Below are 20,613 nucleotides of genomic sequence, written 5' to 3'. Positions count from 1 at the left end.
CCTGAAGTGTTTTAAATGCCTTAGGTCTACAACCAGGTCACCTGAAGTGTTTTAAATGCCCTAGATCTACAACCAGGTCACCTGAAGTGTTTTAAATGCCTTAGGTCTACAACCAGGTCACCTGAAGTGTTTTAAATGCCCTAGGTCTACAACCAGATCACCTGAAGTGTTTTAAATGCCCTAGATCTACAACCAGGTCACCTGAAGTGTTTTAAATGCCCAAGGTCTACAACCAGATCACCTGAAGTGTTTTAAATGCCTTAGGTCTACAACCAGGTCACCTGAAGTGTTTTAAATGCCCTAGATCTACAACCAGGTCACCTGAAGTGTTTTAAATGCCCTAGGTCTACAACCAGGTCACCTGAAGTGTTTTAAATGCCCTAGATCTACAACCAGGTCACCTGAAGTGTTTTAAATGCCCTAGGTCTACAACCAGGTCACCTGAAGTGTTTTAAATGCCTTAGGTCTACAACCAGGTCACCTGAAGTGTTTTAAATGCCTTAGGTCTACAACCAGGTCACCTGAAGTGTTTTAAATGCCCTAGATCTACAACCAGGTCACCTGAAGTGTTTTAAATGCCTTATGTCTACAACCAGGTCACCTGAAGTGTTTTAAATGCCCTAGGTCTACAACCAGGTCACCTGAAGTGTTTTAAATGCCCTAGATCTACAACCAGGTCACCTGAAGTGTTTTAAATGCCCTAGGTCTACAACCAGATCACCTGAAGTGTTTTAAATGCCCTAGGTCTACAACCAGGTCACCTGAAGTGTTTTAAATGCCCTAGATCTACAACCAGGTCACCTGAAGTGTTTTAAATGCCCTAGGTCTACAACCAGGTCACCTGAAGTGTTTTAAATGCCCTAGATCTACAACCAGGTCATCTGAAGTGTTTTAAATGCCCTAGGTCTACAACCAGATCACCTGAAGTGTTTTAAATGCCCTAGGTCTACAACCAGGTCACCTGAAGTGTTTTAAATGCCTTAGGTCTACAACCAGGTCACCTGAAGTGTTTTAAATGCAGTAGGTCTACAACCAGGTCACCTGAAGTGTTTTAAATGCCTTATGTCTACAACCAGGTCACCTGAAGTGTTTTAAATGCCTTAGGTCTAAAACCAGGTCACATGAAGTGTTTTAAATGCCCTAGGCCTTACTACCAGGTCACCGGAAGTTTTAAATACCCTAGGTCTTACAACCAGGTCTTTAGAAGAGTTACAAACGTCTTAGATCTTCCACTGAGGTCACCAGCAGCAGCAACAACAACAGAAGCAACAACAACAACAAGAGTAAAATCATCACATACACTCAACACTCAACAATCAGTCACTTTGCCGTGCTGACTGCCCATGCATGCACAAGCTACACTGATAACTCAGCTGATATACAAGCGACAGATAATGATTGCCTCTGTGATAGGCAGGGTTATCAAGAGCTATCGTACAGGCTGCTGATTGCCACTCAACTACCCATCGGATCATGAGTTCCCTGTGTTCCTCCCAGCTAGGAACTCTCTCGCCACTCAGTGAGTACTCAGAACTAATCCAATGTGGTCCAGTTGTTAGAACACAGCACTAACCTAGTGTGATGCAGTAGTTAGAACACAGCACTAACCTAGTGTGGTGCAGTAGTTAGAACACAGCACTAACCTAGTGTGGTGCAGTAGTTAGAACACAGCACTAACCTAGTGTGATGCAGTAGTTAGAACACAGCACTAACCCAGTGTGGTGCAGTAGTTAGAACACAGCACTAACCTAGTGTGGTGCAGTAGTTAGAACACAGCACTAACCTAGTGTGGTGCAGTAGTTAGAACACAGCACTAACCTAGTGTGGTGCAGTAGTTAGAACACAGCACTAACCTAGTGTGGTGCAGTAGTTAGAACACAGCACTAACCTAGTGTGGTGCAGTAGTTAGAACACAGCACTAACCCAGTGTGGTGCAGTAGTTAGAACACAGCACTAACCTAGTGTGGTGCAGTAGTTAGAACACAGCACTAACCTAGTGTGGTGCAGTAGTTAGAACACAGCACTAACCTAGTGTGGTGCAGTAGTTAGAACACAGCACTAACCCAGTGTGGTGCAGTAGTTAGAACACAGCACTAACCTAGTGTGGTGCAGTAGTTAGAACACAGCACTAACCCAGTGTGGTGCAGTAGTCAGAACACAGCACTAACCCAGTGTGGTGCAGTAGTTAGAACACAGCACTAACCCAGTGTGGTGCAGTAGTTAGAACACAGCACTAACCCAGTGTGGTGCAGTAGTTAGAACACAGCACTAACCCAATGTGGTGCAGTAGTTAGAATACAGCACTAACCTAGTGTGGTGCAGTAGTTAGAACACAGCACTAACCTAGTGTGGTGCAGTAGTTAGAACACAGCACTAACCCAGTGTGGTGCAGTAGTTAGAACACAGCACTAACCCAGTGTGGTGCAGTAGTTAGAATACAGCACTAACCTAGTGTGGTGCAGTAGTTAGAACACAGCACTAACCCAGTGTGGTGCAGTAGTTAGAATACAGCACTAACCTAGTGTGGTGCAGTAGTTAGAACACAGCACTAACCCAGTGTGGTGCAGTAGTTAGAACACAGCACTAACCTAGTGTGGTGCAGTAGTTAGAACACAGCACTAACCTAGTGTGGTGCAGTAGTTAGAATACAGCACTAACCTAGTGTGGTGCAGTAGTTAGAACACAGCACTAACCTAGTGTGGTGCAGTAGTTAGAACACAGCACTAACCCAGTGTGGTGCAGTAGTTAGAACACAGCACTAACCTAGTGTGGTGCAGTAGTTAGAACACAGCACTAACCCAGTGTGGTGCAGTAGTCAGAACACAGCACTAACCCAGTGTGGTGCAGTAGTTAGAACACAGCACTAACCCAGTGTGGTGCAGTAGTTAGAACACAGCACTAACCCAGTGTGGTGCAGTAGTTAGAACACAGCACTAACCCAATGTGGTGCAGTAGTTAGAATACAGCACTAACCTAGTGTGGTGCAGTAGTTAGAACACAGCACTAACCTAGTGTGGTGCAGTAGTTAGAACACAGCACTAACCCAGTGTGGTGCAGTAGTTAGAACACAGCACTAACCCAGTGTGGTGCAGTAGTTAGAATACAGCACTAACCTAGTGTGGTGCAGTAGTTAGAACACAGCACTAACCCAGTGTGGTGCAGTAGTTAGAATACAGCACTAACCTAGTGTGGTGCAGTAGTTAGAACACAGCACTAACCCAGTGTGGTGCAGTAGTTAGAACACAGCACTAACCTAGTGTGGTGCAGTAGTTAGAACACAGCACTAACCTAGTGTGGTGCAGTAGTTAGAATACAGCACTAACCTAGTGTGGTGCAGTAGTTAGAACACAGCACTAACCTAGTGTGGTGCAGTAGTTAGAACACAGCACTAACCCAGTGTGGTGCAGTAGTTAGAACAGCCCTAGTGGTGCAGTAATTAGCACACAACACTGTTCCTTTCCTCATTTCTTCACGTCTCTACCCACCCTCTCCCCAACAGCAACAAGGAACAAGTAGCAGCAGAATGATAGACAGAACGTTGTTACTGTTCCTGGTGTGGGTGGCTTTGGTCTTAGTGCTCCTGAGTCTCTGCTACAGCATCTACTTCATCGTCTCCTACTGCGCCCTCTCCCAAGCTGGAAGCTACCTGGAATGTACTGGAGACTCCTGGCCGTATTTCAGTAGTCTGGCAGTACTCACAGCAACAGGTCAGTTACCCCTCAAGAATAATAATAATAATAATAATAATAATAATAATAATAATAATAATAATAATAATAATAATAACGATAATAATAATCCGTATAGATCCTGTTCTGTGGTTCATTCAGAACTACTCTGTCTATCTTGGAATGGGCTAGACGTGTCCACAAGTATGTTTTGTTATGGGTGAAATGTAGTCCTTTCTCAAGGGGACGGTGCCTGTGAAGGTAGATGGATGGTGTGGATACCTTCGCTAGTTTACAGGATCTGGAAGGGTATCTCTGAGACGTTCCGCCCACACATGAGGCTTTTATCAATAAAGATACCCAGGCGTTGTTTATGTGTCCCCTTTATCGATCTATAATTTAAGGTGTTAGTGTCAACAAGGCTAAACATTGCTATGTTCTACCATGTTAGAACTCACTAGCCATCCTATAAACTAGCACACTGCTAGATCCAGCCTCCTAGCCTTCACAAGTTCCTGGAACTGTGATGTCAACATTGGCTCAGGATTTGTTTATTTAGTGCCTGTCTGCCGTACCCGGCCCACTGACTCAACCCCCAGTGAACTCAAGAGACAAGACAGTTTCTTTGCAATTACCGTATTTTCGGGCATATAAGGCGCAAGGGTGTATCAGACTTACAAGACTATGTTTGCAAGCAGTTAGCAAACAACTGCTAAAATGTAACCCAAAGCTTACCCTTGACTCTGACCTTGAGTATATAAGGCGCAGGATGATTTTTTTCAAGACTCTTTGTAGGGAAAAAGGTGCGTCTTATATGCCGGAAAACAGTATTTGACAATTTTTGACATTTGTCTGCTGTGTAATAAGTAGAAATTGTTATAGTTTATCCTTTCTGTCGCATCAGACACTTGGGCAACATCCGTCAGAATATAGGAACGTGGGTGTCGACACACGTGTCTTGATAATAATCCACATGGAGACAGAAACACAAGAGATTGATTTGATCTGCATATTTCGACCCCCTTCTGGGGTCCTCTTCAGCAGTTCTGCTCAAGGGGACCCCCAGAAGGGGGTCGAAATATAGAGTTCAATCAAACTCCTGTATTTCTGGCTCCATGTGGGTTAATATTGAACACTGACACGTGTTCATTACGCTTTAGTTACCCACATGCGTCTTATTCAAGATTATTATTATAATCAGAACTAAACGTTAAACTTACAAGGGTCAGTGAAGAGGCGGGGCCAGGAGCTGAGTCTCGACCCCTGCAACCACAATTAGATGAGTACAACACTGTTTTTTTAATATTTACATATACACATAACAATACAATATCATCTAACGTAAGAATTAAGATAAGATTGTACACAAGTACCCGAGAGTATTGCCGAGTATCTTATCCGAGAGGCTATGGGCATTTCATACCCTTTAACTATAGGTAAACCCTTGTGTTGCAGGGATTGTTGTGTTGATCCTGGCTGTTGCTGTTAGCTACAACAGCCGAGCAGGCAACAGCGGCATGTTACACACAAACCATTACGCTAACTCGTACGTGGGACAACCAGGGGTCGAATACCCTCTTCCTCCACCACCTCCTCCTGCTTATATGGAACATCCTCCTCTCCCTCCTGGTTTCGTCGAGTATCGACCACCTCCTGCTGATGTCCTGGAGGTCGATAGGGTCGACGCCGAGCGCAGGATGTCAAAGATTATCATTCCCAGAGCACACGTCAACCCTCCTGCGTCTTCCGCCCATCCTACTGTGCCTCCTATCAATCCTACTGTGCCTCCTATCAATCCTACTGTGCCTCTCATCAATCCTGCTGCGTCTCCCGACAACCAGCGGAAGTACTAACTGAAAGAATAGGATATCATACGTAGGACAGGCCATCTTAATGCTAGGAAAGCTGAAGGATAGGCTATTCAGGATAATCACAGCCGAGGATATGGATATATGGCATACCAGAGACATGTCCCATATCTTCCAGTGGAGGGAGAGGAAGGTGAGGATATATACGATAGGCCTATCCCAGTACTATAACAAGTGCGCTGGATAGGAGAAGATAGGACAGGAAAACATCCCTTCTAAATGCTATGCATTTACATGTTTCAATGGAGAGTGCTGAAACTGCTCATACCTGATCCCCACACCATGGTAAAGATGACGTTTCGCCCACACAGTGAGCTTTGTTAGGTAAGACACATATGCAACAGTTAGGTATCTTTATTATGAAACGTTTCGCCTACACAGTAGGCTTCTTCAGTCAAGTACAGAAAAGTTGATAGAAGCAGAAGATACTTGAAGACGTTGTAATCAGTCCATCACCCTTAAAGTTTTGAGGTGGTCAGTCCCTCAGTCTGGAGAAGAGCATTGTTCCATAGTATGAAACAAAATGGAGAAGAAGTGACAGGATGGAGCTTTTTATAGCGCCAAGAGGTGAGACGTAGGCCACTAGGAGAGGTAAGAACTCAGACTGATTACATCGTCTTCAAGTATCTTCTGCTTCTATCAACTTTTCTGTACTTGACTGAAGAAGCCTACTGTGTAGGCGAAACGTTTCATAATAAAGATACCTAACTATTGCATATGTGTCTTACCTAACAACCTGTCGGTATTTTATACCATTTTAATGTTCACAGTGAGCTTTATTGATGAATAAGACACAAATGAAATACCTGGGGATCTTTATTAATGCAGTGTTCTTTTCAGTTCAGCATTGATGTTATTACTGGAGACAATGGAAGTAGGCAGATAATTATGAGGTGGTTAGTCCCTCAGTCTTGATAGGTGGTTAGTCCTTCAGTCTTGATAGGTGGTTAGTCCCTCAGTCTTGATAGGTGGTTAGTCCTTCAGTCTTGATAGGTGGTCAGCCCCTCAGTCTTGATAGGTGGTCAGCCCCTCAGTCTTGATAGGTGGTTAGTCCTTCAGTCTTGATAGGTGGTCCGCCCCTCAGTCTCAATTGATAGGTGGTTAGTCCTTCAATCTTGATAGGTGGTCAGCCCCTCAGTCTTGATAGGTGGTCAGCCCCTCAGTCTTGATAGGTGGTTAGTCCTTCAATCTTGATAGGTGGTCAACTCCTCAGTCTTGAAAGGTGGTCAGTCCCTCAGTCTTGACAGAAGTTGGTCAGTCCCTCAGTCTAGACAGAAGGTGGTCAATCCCTCAGTCTAGACAGAAGGTGGTCAGTCCCTCAGTCTTCACAGAAGGTTGTCAATCCCTCAGTCTAGACAGAAGGTGGTCAGTCCCTCAGTCTTGACAGAAGGTTGTCAATCCCTCAGTCTAGACAGAAGGTGGTCAGTCCCTCAGTCTTCACAGAAGGTTGTCAATCCCTCAGTCAAGACAGAAGGTGGTCAGTCCCTCAGTCTTCACAGAAGGTTATCAATCCCTCAGTCTAGACAGAAGGTGGTCAGTCCCTCAGTCTTGACAGAAGGTTGTCAATCCCTCAGTCTAGACAGAAGGTGGTCAGTCCCTCAGTCTTGACAGAAGGTTGTCAATCCCTCAGTCTAGACAGAAGGTGGTCAGTCCCTCAGTCTTCACAGAAGGTTGTCAATCCCTCAGTCAAGACAGAAGGTGGTCAGTCCCTCAGTCTTCACAGAAGGTTATCAATCCCTCAGTCTAGACAGAAGGTGGTCAGTCCCTCAGTCTTCACAGAAAGTTGTCAATCCCTCAGTCAAGACAGAAGGTGGTCAGTCCCTCAGTCTTCACAGAAGGTTGTCAATCCCTCAGTCAAGACAGAAGGTGGTCAGTCCCTCAGTCTTCACAGAAGGTTGTCAATCCCTCAGTCAAGACAGAAGGTGGTCAGTCCCTCAGTCTTCACAGAAGGTTGTCAATCCCTCAGTCTAGACAGAAGGTGGTCAGTCCCTCAGTCTTCACAAAAAGTTGTCAATCCCTCAGTCAAGACAGAAGGTGGTCAGTCCCTCAGTCTTCACAGAAGGTTATCAATCCCTCAGTCTAGACAGAAGGTGGTCAGTCCCTCAGTCTTCACAGAAGGTTGTCAATCCCTCAGTCTAGACAGAAGGTGGTCAGTCCCTCAGTCTTCACAGAAAGTTGTCAATCCCTCAGTCTAGACAGAAGGTGGTCAGTCCCTCAGTCTTCACAGAAGGTTGTCAATCCCTCAGTCTAGACAGAAGGTGGTCAGTCCCTCAGTCTTCACAGAAAGTTGTCAATCCCTCAGTCTAGACAGAAGGTGGTCAGTCCCTCAGTCTTCACAGAAGGTTGTCAATCCCTCAGTCTAGACAGAAGGTGGTCAGTCCCTCAGTCTTCACAGAAGGTTGTCAATCCCTCAGTCTAGACAGAAGGTGGTCAGTCCCTCAGTCTTCACAGAAGGTTGTCAATCCCTCAGTCTTGACAAAAGGTGGCCAGTCCCTTAATCTAGACAGAAGGTGGTCACTCCCTCAGTCTCATCAATACAATTCACTGTACGGGCGAAACGTCTGCCTCATCAACTTGTAAATATAAGACTATAACACCCATGTTTAGCCCAGACAGTAAACAAATATAAATATTTTACACTTACAATATCCCCAGGAACAATAGATCAAAGATAACTAAGTCTAACATTAATCTGTCTATTGTTTCTGAAATAAAAGTTAAAGAACGATTACTTTTATTTACTGACCCTTGTATATGTATAAAGGGAGTTGAATGAAAACTTAGGCCTCTCGTGATGCAATCAATACATCATCAGTAGCTTGCAGTGTTGCAGAAATGAGTAGGAAGTTCAAGTAGGAGTGAACAGGGACTCGAACCGAGGTACTGGCAGGCCCAATGACACTCAGCTTGTCGTGTGGCACACAGCCTGCTGGAACAATGGAACAGTTCAACAAGCCAGTGTGGGTGTCAACAATGGAACACTCCCACGGGATGATTGTCTCTGATGGAGTACTTCCTCCTTGCAATGGTAAGACTGCAAGTGTGAGAAGTGGTGGAGGTGGAGGAGCACTAGAAGGTAAGTCAAGACTGCAAGTGTGAGAAGTGGTGGAGGTGGAGGAGCACTAGAAGGTAAGTCAAGACTGCAAGTGTGAGAAGTGGTGGAGGTGGAGGAGCACTAGAAGGTAAGTCAAGACTGCAAGTGTGAGAAGTGGTGGAGGTGGAGGAGCACTAGAAGGTAAGTCAAGATTGCAAGTGTGAGAAGTGGTGGAGGTGGAGGAGCACTAGAAGGTAAGTCAAGACTGCAAGTGTGAGAAGTGGTGGAGGTGGAGGAGCACTAGAAGGAAAGTCAAGACTGCAAGTGTGAGAAGTGGTGGAGGTGGAGGAGCACTAGAAGGTAAGTCAAGACTGCAAGTGTGAGAAGTGGTGGAGGTGGAGGAGCACTAGAAGGAAAGTCAAGACTGCAAGTGTGAGAAGTGGTGGAGGTGGAGGAGCACTAGAAGGTAAGTCAAGACTGCAAGTGTGAGAAGTGGTGGAGGTGGAGGAGCACTAGAAGGTAAGTCAAGACTGCAAGTGTGAGAAGTGGTGGAGGTGGAGGAGCACTAGAAGGTAAGTCAAGACTGCAAGTGTGAGAAGTGGTGGAGGTGGAGGAGCACTAGAAGGTAAGTCAAGACTGCAAGTGTGAGAAGTGGTGGAGGTGGAGGAGCACTAGAAGGTAAGTCAAGACTGCAAGTGTGAGAAGTGGTGGAGGTGGAGGAGCACTAGAAGGTAAGTCAAGACTGCAAGTGTGAGAAGTGGTGGAGGTGGAGGAGCACTAGAAGGTAAGTCAAGACTGCAAGTGTGAGAAGTGGTGGAGGTGGAGGAGCACTAGAAGGTAAGTCAAGACTGCAAGTGCGAGAAGTGGTGGAGGTGGAGGAGCACTAGAAGGTAAGTCAAGACTGCAAGTGTGAGAAGTGGTGGAGGTGGAGGAGCACTAGAAGGTAAGTCAAGACTGCAAGTGTGAGAAGTGGTGGAGGTGGAGGAGCACTAGAAGGTAAGTCAAGACTGCAAGTGTGAGAAGTGGTGGAGGTGGAGGAGCACTAGAAGGTAAGTCAAGACTGCAAGTGTGAGAAGTGGTGGAGGTGGAGGAGCACTAGAAGGTAAGTCAAGACTGCAAGTGTGAGAAGGGGTGGAGGTGGAGGAGCACTAGAAGGTAAGTCAAGACTGCAAGTGTGAGAAGTGGTGGAGGTGGAGGAGCACTAGAAGGTAAGTCAAGACTGCAAGTGTGAGAAGTGGTGGAGGTGGAGGAGCACTAGAAGGTAAGTCAAGACTGCAAGTGCGAGAAGTGGTGGAGGTGGAGGAGCACTAGAAGGTAAGTCAAGACTGCAAGTGTGAGAAGTGGTGGAGGTGGAGGAGCACTAGAAGGTAAGTCAAGACTGCAAGTGTGAGAAGTGGTGGAGGTGGAGGAGCACTAGAAGGTAAGTCAAGACTGCAAGTGTGAGAAGTGGTGGAGGTGGAGGTGGAGGAGCACTAGAAGGTAAGTCAAGACTGCAAGTGTGAGAAGTGGTGGAGGTGGAGGAGCACTAGAAGGTAAGTCAAGACTGCAAGTGCGAGAAGTGGTGGAGGTGGAGGAGCACTAGAAGGTAAGTCAAGACTGCAAGTGCGAGAAGTGGTGGAGGTGGAGGAGCACTAGAAGGTAAGTCAAGACTGCAAGTGTGAGAAGTGGTGGAGGTGGAGGAGCACTAGAAGGTAAGTCAAGACTGCAAGTGTGAGAAGTGGTGGAGGTGGAGGAGCACTAGAAGGTAAGTCAAGACTGCAAGTGTGAGAAGTGGTGGAGGTGGAGGAGCACTAGAAGGTAAGTCAAGACTGCAAGTGTGAGAAGTGGTGGAGGTGGAGGAGCACTAGAAGGTAAGTCAAGACTGCAAGTGTGAGAAGTGGTGGAGGTGGAGGAGCACTAGAAGGTAAGTCAAGACTGCAAGTGTGAGAAGTGGTGGAGGTGGAGGAGCACTAGAAGGTAAGTCAAGACTGCAAGTGTGAGAAGTGGTGGAGGTGGAGGAGCACTAGAAGGTAAGTCAAGACTGCAAGTGTGAGAAGTGGTGGAGGTGGAGGAGCACTAGAAGGTAAGTCAAGACTGCAAGTGTGAGAAGTGGTGGAGGTGGAGGAGCACTAGAAGGTAAGTCAAGACTGCAAGTGTGAGAAGTGGTGGAGGTGGAGGAGCACTAGAAGGTAAGTCAAGACTGCAAGTGCGAGAAGTGGTGGAGGTGGAGGTGGAGGAGCACTAGAAGGTAAGTCAAGACTGCAAGTGTGAGAAGTGGTGGAGGTGGAGGAGCACTAGAAGGTAAGTCAAGACTGCAAGTGCGAGAAGTGGTGGAGGTGGAGGAGCACTAGAAGGTAAGTCAAGACTGCAAGTGTGAGAAGTGGTGGAGGTGGAGGAGCACTAGAAGGTAAGTCAAGACTGCAAGTGCGAGAAGTGGTGGAGGTGGAGGTGGAGGAGCACTAGAAGGTAAGTCAAGACTGCAAGTGTGAGAAGTGGTGGAGGTGGAGGAGCACTAGAAGGTAAGTCAAGACTGCAAGTGCGAGAAGTGGTGGAGGTGGAGGAGCACTAGAAGGTAAGTCAAGACTGCAAGTGTGAGAAGTGGTGGAGGTGGAGGAGCACTAGAAGGTAAGTCAAGACTGCAAGTGTGAGAAGTGGTGGAGGTGGAGGAGCACTAGAAGGTAAGTCAAGACTGCAAGTGCGAGAAGTGGTGGAGGTGGAGGAGCACTAGAAGGTAAGTCAAGACTGCAAGTGTGAGAAGTGGTGGAGGTGGAGGAGCACTAGAAGGTAAGTCAAGACTGCAAGTGTGAGAAGTGGTGGAGGTGGAGGTGGAGGAGCACTAGAAGGTAAGTCAAGACTGCAAGTGTGAGAAGTGGTGGAGGTGGAGGAGCACTAGAAGGTAAGTCAAGACTGCAAGTGTGAGAAGTGGTGGAGGTGGAGGAGCACTAGAAGGTAAGTCAAGACTGCAAGTGTGAGAAGTGGTGGAGGTGGAGGAGCACTAGAAGGAAAGTCAAGACTGCAAGTGTGAGAAGTGGTGGAGGTGGAGGAGCACTAGAAGGTAAGTCAAGACTGCAAGTGTGAGAAGTGGTGGAGGTGGAGGAGCACTAGAAGGTAAGTCAAGACTGCAAGTGCGAGAAGTGGTGGAGGTGGAGGAGCACTAGAAGGTAAGTCAAGACTGCAAGTGTGAGAAGTGGTGGAGGTGGAGGAGCACTAGAAGGTAAGTCATCTTGCAGCAGCCACAGACTTAACGTAATCAAGGTGAGACTGTCAAGATGCAACTCAACCCGGCACTTGTCACCATCAAGGTACTTGTATATAACAACATCAAGGTACTTAGAAGATATCAAGGTACTTATATATAAAATATCAAGGTACTTATATATAACAACATCAAGGTATTTAGAAGATATCAAGGTACTTATATAATATCAAGGTACTTATATAATATCAAGGTACTTATAAAATATCAAGGTACTTGTATATAAAACATCAAGCATCTGTGGCACCATCATGTGCATCTGTGGCACCATCCTGTGCATCTGCGGCACCATCATGTGCACCTGCGGCACCATCCTGTGCACCTGCGGCACCATCCTGTGCATCTGTGGCACCATCCTGTGCATCTGTGGCACCATCCTGTGCATCTGTGGCACCATCTTGTGCATCTGTGGCACCATCCTGTGCATCTGTGGCACCATCTTGTGCATCTGTGGCACCATCCTGTGCATCTGTGGCACCATCCTGTGCACCTGCGGCACCATCCTGTGCATCTGTGGCACCATCCTGTGCACCTGCGGCACCATCCTGTGCATCTGTGGCACCATCCTGTGCATCTGCGGCACCATCCTGTGCATGTGGCACCATCCTGTGCACCTGCGGAACCATCCTGTGCACCTGCGGCACCATCCTGTGCATCTGTGGCACCATCCTGTGCATCTGTGGCAGCATCCTGTGCATCTGCGGCACCATCCTGTGCACCTGCGGCACCATCCTGTGCATCTGTGGCGCCATCCCGTGCATCTGTGGCACCATCCTGTGCACCTGCGGCACCATCCTGCGCATCTGTGGCACCATCCTGTGCACCTGCGGCACCATCCTGCGCATGTGGCACCATCCTGTGCACCTGCGGCACCATCCTGTGCATCTGCGGCACCATCCTGTGCACCTGCGGCACCATCCTGCGCATCTGCGGCACCATCCTGTGCATCTGTGGCACCATCCTGTGCACCTGCGGCACCATCCTGCGCATCTGCGGCACCATCCTGTGCATCTGTGGCACCATCCTGTGCACCTGCGGCACCATCCTGTGCATCTGTGGCACCATCCTGTGCATCTGTGGCACCATCCTTTGCACCTGCGGCACCATCCTGCGCATCTGCGGCACCATCCTGCGCATCTGCGGCACCATCCTGTGCACCTGCGGCACCATCCTGCGCATCTGCGGCACCATCCTGTGCACCTGCGGCACCATCCTGCGCATCTGCGGCACCATCCTGCGCATCTGTGGCACCATCCTGTGCACCTGCGGCACCATCCTGCGCATCTGCGGCACCATCCTGTGCACCTGCGGCACCATCCTGCGCATCTGCGGCACCATCCTGTGCACCTGCGGCACCATCTTGCGCATCTGCGGCACCATCCTGGGCATCTGCGGCACCATCCTGTGCACCTGCGGCACCATCTTGCGCTCTCAAGAAAAAGTTGAAATTCACGGCTCGAATCCCAGTGTCTCTCAAAGTGCCGTTATGGGCGTGTAAGGCCTTGTGGGCGTGGGAGTGGGCGTGGGCGACGTGGGAGAGTGGGCGTGGGCGACGTGGGAGAGTGGGCGTGGGTGAATGGGCCATTCAGGCGCGAAAGTTCATTACGTTCGTCTTACGTAACTCGGAAGAGAGGAAGAAGCCTTCTTGAAGCTTCGAGATGCTTCCTGAAGCATCTTGAAGCCTTCTTGGACCATCTTAAATCATCTTTAGCCTTCTAAATTACAAATACGTGGAGCGAGCCTCCACCACTCCAAGTGTTGAATGACACACACATCTTTAACGAAGACGTTTCGCTCTCTTAACCTTGATGTTTCGCTATTTCTACCTTGATTACACCTTGAAGTGATTAAGGTCCAGGAAACAAGAATGTCTTCATAAATTCTGGCCATTTCCTATCAATGTTTTTGTTTTCAACTCGATAAACAAAAAAAAATGCAAAAAATAAAAAACGTGATGTGTCTTGTTTGCTTTCTATTGAGAAATCCAGCTTGGGATGTGTGCCGAAGCTTTGTAATGGACTTTAAGCTTATCAGAAAGCTGCAAGCTGAGCTTGGACGACAGTATATGGATGCAAGCCGAGTGGAAAGCTTCCGCTGGCCACTAGACCGGTGGTCGCTTAGCTGTGAAGCTTAGGGATTGAGCTTTATTACCGAACAGTGAGCTGTGTGTGAGGAGACATGTACTCGTGCATGGTGACACCATCACACTGAACAACAAAAGTTGCGTTGATGACACAAAAGTAAAAGTGTTTTCCCTTACGCGGTCCTCAGGAGCGCTGATGTACGATAATTCCAATTCTACCTTTCACCCAAAAACACTAAATTTGGGCATTAATATTCCCCCATAGTTCACCCACACCTCTATTCCCAACTTATTTTTTCTTAAAAGTGCAAAACTGGTCAAAATTACGAATGGTTTGTGGCGAAATAACGCGTGTTTATACGCGGTATTTGGCACTGCAAGGAGAAGATGATCTTGACTTGGCGGGAGAAAGTGACCAATCAGCGGCGATGCTCCTCGTCACGTGACCTCCCCTGCAACAATGGCGGGATTCTTCAGGACGAGTATAAAGGTTTAAGAATGGCTGTGTCTTTTCCAAGTCGCGTTGTCGATTGTGAGCCTTTGTAGCGAGAGCAGGGGAGATGCATCTGCCGTTAGCCAAGCTGGTGTTGGTGATCGGTAAGTGATGGGGTGCGGTAACTTGATGTTTGTTGATGTGTCTGTGAAGAATACTGGCGGCGGGGAGGAAATCTAGTGAGTTCGAGGGAGGGAAGAAGATTCAATTCTTCCCCTGAAAGGAAATTTAACAAGCATAAGGGAAGAAGAAGATTCACTTCTCCCTCGAGAGAAAACTTAGAGATAACGCTGGAAGATCCCTCACTTCTTCCCCTGGGACGAAACTTAGAAAGAACGCTGGAAGATCACTCACTTCTCCTGAGAGAAAACTTAGAACGCTGGAAGATCACTCACTTCTCCTGAGAGAAAACTTAGAACGCTGGAAGATCACTCACTTCTTCCCCTGAGAGAAAACTTAGAGAGAACGCTGGAAGATCACTCCCTTCTTCCCCTGAGAGAAAACTTAGAGAGAACGCTGGAAGATCACTCCCTTCTTCCCCCGAGAGGAAAGTCGAGGGATGACAGAGATACTTCAGAACGGTTCTTCAAGGGCGGAGAGCCACTGAAAGCGAGAGTGGTGGATCTTGGCCAGTGGATCACCTTCACCACCCACACAAACATTGATGACACCCTCCCTGCATCAACCCTCTTCATCAACAATGCCATTAATAAGCATCGATGCAAATACGTCAATGTGGGTTTTTAAAAAGTAACATTGATGGTATACAATACTGACAAAATGAAGTATTAGACACATATACATCTGTTGCAAATGTTTCTGCTTCTTTATCTTGATAAGACACGTGTGCAGCAACACCTGAATCTCTGGAGAACACTCAGGTGTTTTACCAGCCCACTGGGTGTGGGCGAAACGTAGACGATAAAGGACCGTATTATAACTGCATATGTGCCTTTATATTACCAACAAAATGTTAGGTAAATGGACACATGCAACACTTTACTGCTACAGTAGTTGCATCTGTGGCCATTTACCAGACATTTCATCCATCTTCTTATTATTTTATACCATTTATCTCCACTCCAGATATGGGAGACAGTGGAAGAAGGGGACCGGTGTCTTTAAGATGTTCAGTTCCTTAACCTAAATTGGTGTTCAGTCCTTCAATCTTACTAAGAGAGTCTCTCTAAAAAGGTGTACTTGACGCTGGTGGAGGGATCTTGATCTTATCTTCCCATTCTCAGAGCTGGATTAACGATGGGAATCTTTTGCGTGCAACCTAAGAACTGCTGTCCTGCCTCGCTTCGGTTGAACGCCCCATGCTTAGAAATACTTTGTTTCTATAGAATAAATCTTTGCAAAGTTTAGTGACAGAGTTACTGAGTTTAATATCTTTATAATGCACGCCATACCCATGCTGTAGGCGGTAGTCAAAATATTACAGAAGTACATAATGGGTCCAGGGACTGGGCCCCAAAGTTTTGATAGCTAAACAAGTTACATTGGTAATGAACTTTTTACATGTTTATATCTAGTCACAATAGTAATGAGCTATTTATACAAACAATAATTCGGTTCCATACCAGTGACAAAGGCAGACAAACAGACAGGCAGGCAGGCAGAATGATGAAGCATTAGGTATTATTGAGATGGGACAGAACGAGATACGAATGAAAATTTGACACGTGTGCAACATCTGGGTATCTTTAATGTAGAAGTATCGCCATCCAGCAGAACTATATACAAAAGATGAGGTAATCAGTCCCTCAGCCTTGAAGTTGGTGTGAAAAGCACCGTAGTCGTGAAGAATCTGGAGCACAGACAAGAAGGCTTATATACTGGCGTCAGGTGAAAAGGGGAAGGGTAGCAGACGAAGGCATTGTCACTGGTAGGGGGGATTCCCCAGTGGAAGTAGGTCATACCCAAGGGACGGGTTAGTAGAAGTGAAGTAGGTTGTAGAGATGTCCTCTGAACCAAGATTCCATGATGGTGCAGTGTTTGACAAACTATACGAGCTGACGAATGGTATTTGATTGGCACGAGTGGCAAACATTCTGATTGGCCATATTATTCTGTGATAGATAGTGTGGGAACACCCGAAGTGTGCTGCTACACTATTTTATATAACTATACTGTGGCAGAAGCTAGCTATGTTTCCCTGTCACATTCCATCACACAGGATGGTGTCTCCCTGTCACAATCCATCACACAGGATGGTGTCTCCCTGTCACATTCCATCACACAGGATGGTGTCTCCCTGTCACAATCCATCACACAGGATGGTGTCACCCTGTCACATTCCATCACACAGGATAGTGTCCCCCTGTCACATTCCATCACACAGGATGGTGTCTCCCTGTCACATTCCATCACACAGGATGGTGTCTCCCTGTCACATTCCATCACACAGGATGGTGTTTCAAACAAGAAATAATGGAATATGTCAGCCTGAACTGGGGGACCAGTATACCATTGAAGATATCGTCCAGTATTCCATTAAGGTTCACCAGCTACGATAGCTTCAGAGGTTACCTTCCAGCAGAGCTGGAGTTACTATCAGTTGGGAATTACCGACACATACAACATTTTTCCACATAATCCCAAAATTGGAAATTCAAGTAAAATATCGTTTTTGGTCCACCCTGGTCCATCAACAGTTGCGATGTCCCGGTCCACGATTGACCGGGACATCTTCTAACTGTCATTTCTGATTCATGGGTTTTTTTTAGGCATTGTTCCAGGCAGAATATTGTGGGTTACTTGTGAATTGTTCCAGGCAGAGTATTGTGGGTTACTTGTGAATTGTTCCAGGCAGAGTATTGTGGGTTACTTGTGAACTGTTCAAGCCAGAGTATTGTGGCTTTTAAACGTAGGCAAAATCTATTACAACAGAAAATAAGGATAGGCTGAGGAGGACAGACAGGGAGATGGTGGGAAAATGGGATAAGTGAGGAAATGGGGAGGGGAGGGGAGGGTGACCTGAAGACTGCTAATATGGCATTCTTCAGGTCACCCTGTGTCACTCACATCTCCCTCTCCGACTGCATGCTGGGTCACCGCATGGAGAAGACCCAGGTCAGGACCCGTCCTGGCCTACCTACCCGGGTCATGGATCCCAGGACCGAAACGTTTCCTAACAAATATGATCTGGTGTTTGCCCACTTGTGTTTCTACAGCTATTGTTATTGATGTCAGACCCGCTTATTGCTGGCTGTTTGAGGGGAACGCGTTTTAAACGTGCAGTGTTGTGTCCTCATTGTGGAACCCGTCTAGAGCGACCTACAGGTCAGCTGGGCAACATTCCTTAACAGTTTCTCGGCAGTGAGGTAATGAGACGGTGTCACGATCTTACACACACACACACAGCCAGAATGACAAGGGACGTGTTTGTCGCTGTGTGCATATGTGTGTGTATGTGTGTGTGTGTGTGTGTGTGTGTGTGTGTGTGTGTGTGTGTGTGTGTGTGTGTGTGTGTGTGTGTGTGTGTGTGTTTGTTTCTGAGTGTTTGTATAAGGATGTATGTATTTGTGAACTCACCTAATTGTGGTTGCAGGGGTCGATTCATAGCTCCTGGCCCTGCGTGTATGTGGGGGTGTGGTTATACTCACCTATATGTAGTTACAGAGGTCGAGTCACAGCTCCTGGCCCCGCCCCCTCGCTGGTCGCTACTAGGTCAACTTTCCCCTGCTCCAAGAGCCTTATCATACCTGTTCTTAAAGCTATGTATGGATCCTGCCTCCACTAAGTCATTCTGTATATGTGTGTGTGTCACGTAGGCAGTACACTGAGGCCTAAGCGTACACCATATAGGAATCAACATTTCTGCAACTCAAATGTAATTTGGCGTTTCTGTGTATTAAAGCATCCATCTCTATCTCTCTCTCTCTCTCTCTCTCTCTCTCTCTCTCTCTGTCTCTCTGTCTCTCTGTCTCTCTGTGTCTCTCTCTGTCTCTCTCTGTCTCTCTCTCTCTCTCTCTCTCTCTCTCTGTCTCTCTCTCTCTCTCTCTCTCTCTCTCTCTCTCTCTGTCTCTCTGTCTCTCTCTCTCTCTCTCTCTCTCTCTCTCTCTCTCTCTCTCTCTCTCTCTCTCTCTGTCTCTCTCTCTCTCCCTTTCTCTCTCTCTCTCTCTCTAAAACCTCGTATGAAGGAGACACTGAATCCAGACCAACCTTTTGATTGGGTCGATGTTTCGCTGTGTGTAGGTCTACATCAGGTCATGTTCCACCGTGTAGAGCTTAATCATAACTGTATCAAGCTCTCCACAGAGTCTAACACCGTCCCAATTACAACCCTGTGGTGTGTTAAGACTGGCCAGGTGTTGCGTCAAGACTGACCAGGTGGTATCGAGACTGACCAGGTGTTGCGTCAAGACTGACCAGGTGGTGCATGAAGACTGACCAGGTGGTGCATGAAGACTGACCAAGTGGTGTGTCAAGACTGACCAGGTGGTATTTGCACTCGACTGACCTCTCCTTGCCTGGACGTGCTTCTGTTTAGACAAGCTCTTCATCCACCCATAACTTACACTCTCCCTGATTCGTCACTGTCCTCACTCAGTGTATACACTCAATGTGTACACTCAGTGTGTACACTCGGTGTGTACACTCGGCGTAGCACACACAGTTTTACACGCATGCCATGTACGTGATGTTTTGAACGCTTTCCGGTTATTCTCGGTCACTGTTGATGCTCGTTTCTTTACATGGTGGTAAACATATATTTTCTGACGTTTCTGTGAGGTATTCCGAAACGAAGGAGATGTTTCACGCCTCGTCTGTGAGTGTTTAGTTTCTGTTTGTGTTTCTGTAGTACTCCACGTCGACTCCAGGCTGAGGGACTGATTACCTCCAAGGGACTGATTACCTCCAAGGGACTATTACCTCCAAGGGACTGATTACCTCCAAGGGAATATTACCTCCAAGGGACTGATTACCTCGAAGGGACTATTACCTCCAAGGGACTGATTACCTCGAAGGGACTATTACCTCCAAGGGACTGATTACCTCGAAGGGACTATTACCTCCAAGGGACTGATTACCTCGAAGGGACTATTACCTCCAAGGGACTGATTACCTCGAAGGGACTATTACCTCCAAGGGACTGATTACCTCGAAGGGACTATTACCTCCAAGGGACTGATTACCTCCAAGGGACTATTACCTCCAAGGGACTGATTACCTCCAAGGGAATATTACCTCCAAGGGACTGATTACCTCGAAGGGACTATTACCTCCAAGGGACTGATTACCTCGAAGGGACTATTACCTCGAAGGGACTGATTACCTCGAAGGGACTATTACCTCCAAGGGACTGATTACCTCGAAGGGACTATTACCTCCAAGGGACTGATTACCTCCAAGGGACTGATTACCTCCAAAGGAATATTACCTCCAAGGGACTGATTACCTCCAAGGGAATATTACCTCCAAGGGACTGATTACCTCCAAGGGACTGATTACCTCCAAGGGAATATTACCTCCAAGGGACTGATTACCTCCAACTCCTTCTCATCTTCCACCCCCGTTCTTCTCTGTATTTGGACTGAAGAAATCCACTGGCTGGCGAAACGTTTCCTCAGTAAAGTTTCGCAAATGCTGCACAGGTGTCTCATTCCTTATCTGCTGTGGTATTTTGTATGTCGTGGCCATGGCTCCCTTCTCTCTCCCTCTCTCCAACCACTCGAGAAAGTAACTTAACATCACTTAAAATGAATGACTTACGCAGCGTATGATTACGCTAATTTGCTGTGTCTTACACAACGTTAGAACGTAGTGTTTATATCTGAAAGTCTGTCACCACTGATCCAGGATCCAGTAGGTCTGCTGCAGTGCTCCTTCTTATGGTCTTATGCTCTCAGTGGAAGAGAGTCACTCGTTCAATACTCGTGCAACACTGAGCCTCACGGATCAGGTTTCGATTCGCCTAGCATGTTAGCTGTTGCTGTTGGTATTTTGCACGGATGGAGACGTAAGCAAGCCTCTGTGCACCTGCTGCCCGTGTTCATCTAGTGGTAAATAGGCACCTAAGTGACCTGAGTGTTGTGGGTAGCATCCTGGATAAGGGTCCTACACCTAAGACCTGATCTTTAACGAGATGAGCTGGATAAACCAGGATAAAGCTCGCACTATCCTCACTATAACCAACCACAATTAACCAACACTTAGAGAGAAAACTTCACAGTACGTTTTGATTCACTCTCAACCATTGTCAAGTCGCAACTGAGCGAAACATAAC

The 20,613-nt window shown here is 47.1% G+C and overlaps 2 protein-coding genes across 3 annotated transcripts in view; both read left to right on the top strand.

The window, feature by feature from the left end:
• The first annotated feature begins 1,309 nt into the window (after nt 1–1,309).
• On the top strand, nt 1,310–8,265 carry LOC128702121 (WAS/WASL-interacting protein family member 3). 2 transcript variants are annotated; one of them, XR_011394321.1, is made up of 4 exons: nt 1,310–1,519; nt 3,500–3,707; nt 5,124–7,038; nt 7,095–8,265. XR_011394321.1 is itself a non-coding variant. In XM_070102702.1 (3 exons), exons 2-3 carry the CDS (start codon nt 3,524–3,526, stop codon nt 5,519–5,521), a joined length of 582 nt encoding a protein of 193 aa, XP_069958803.1. In that variant the 5' UTR covers nt 1,310–1,519; nt 3,500–3,523; the 3' UTR covers nt 5,522–8,265. The 2 variants fall into 2 exon arrangements, 1 of the variants encoding a protein (XP_069958803.1); XM_070102702.1 differs by having other exon boundaries at nt 5,124–8,265.
• Nucleotides 8,266–14,352: 6,087 nt separating this feature from the next.
• The window catches only part of LOC128702249 (uncharacterized), a 41,296-nt gene continuing 35,035 nt past the window's right edge, over nt 14,353–20,613 (top strand). Inside the window, exon 1 of the mRNA XM_053796420.2 lies at nt 14,353–14,485. Coding sequence (XP_053652395.2) covers nt 14,449–14,485 — 37 coding nt within the window. The 5' untranslated portion in view covers nt 14,353–14,448. The remainder of the gene's footprint in view (nt 14,486–20,613) is intronic.

This window comes from Cherax quadricarinatus, chromosome 83, assembly GCF_038502225.1.
Source record: "Cherax quadricarinatus isolate ZL_2023a chromosome 83, ASM3850222v1, whole genome shotgun sequence".
Classification (NCBI taxonomy): domain Eukaryota; kingdom Metazoa; phylum Arthropoda; class Malacostraca; order Decapoda; family Parastacidae; genus Cherax; species Cherax quadricarinatus.
Note: the sequence above shows the minus strand (reverse complement) of the source record. Positions and strands in the feature narration are given on the sequence as shown.

Excerpts from the sequence above, each read along its gene's own strand:
- LOC128702121 (XM_070102702.1), top strand. The coding sequence starts at position 3,524 with ATGATAGACAGAACGTTGTTACTGTTCCTGGTGTGGGTGGCTTTGGTC. Across the intron at positions 3,708-5,123 it reads GGCAGTACTCACAGCAACAG|GGATTGTTGTGTTGATCCTG; the intron begins GTCAGTTACCCC and ends CTTGTGTTGCAG.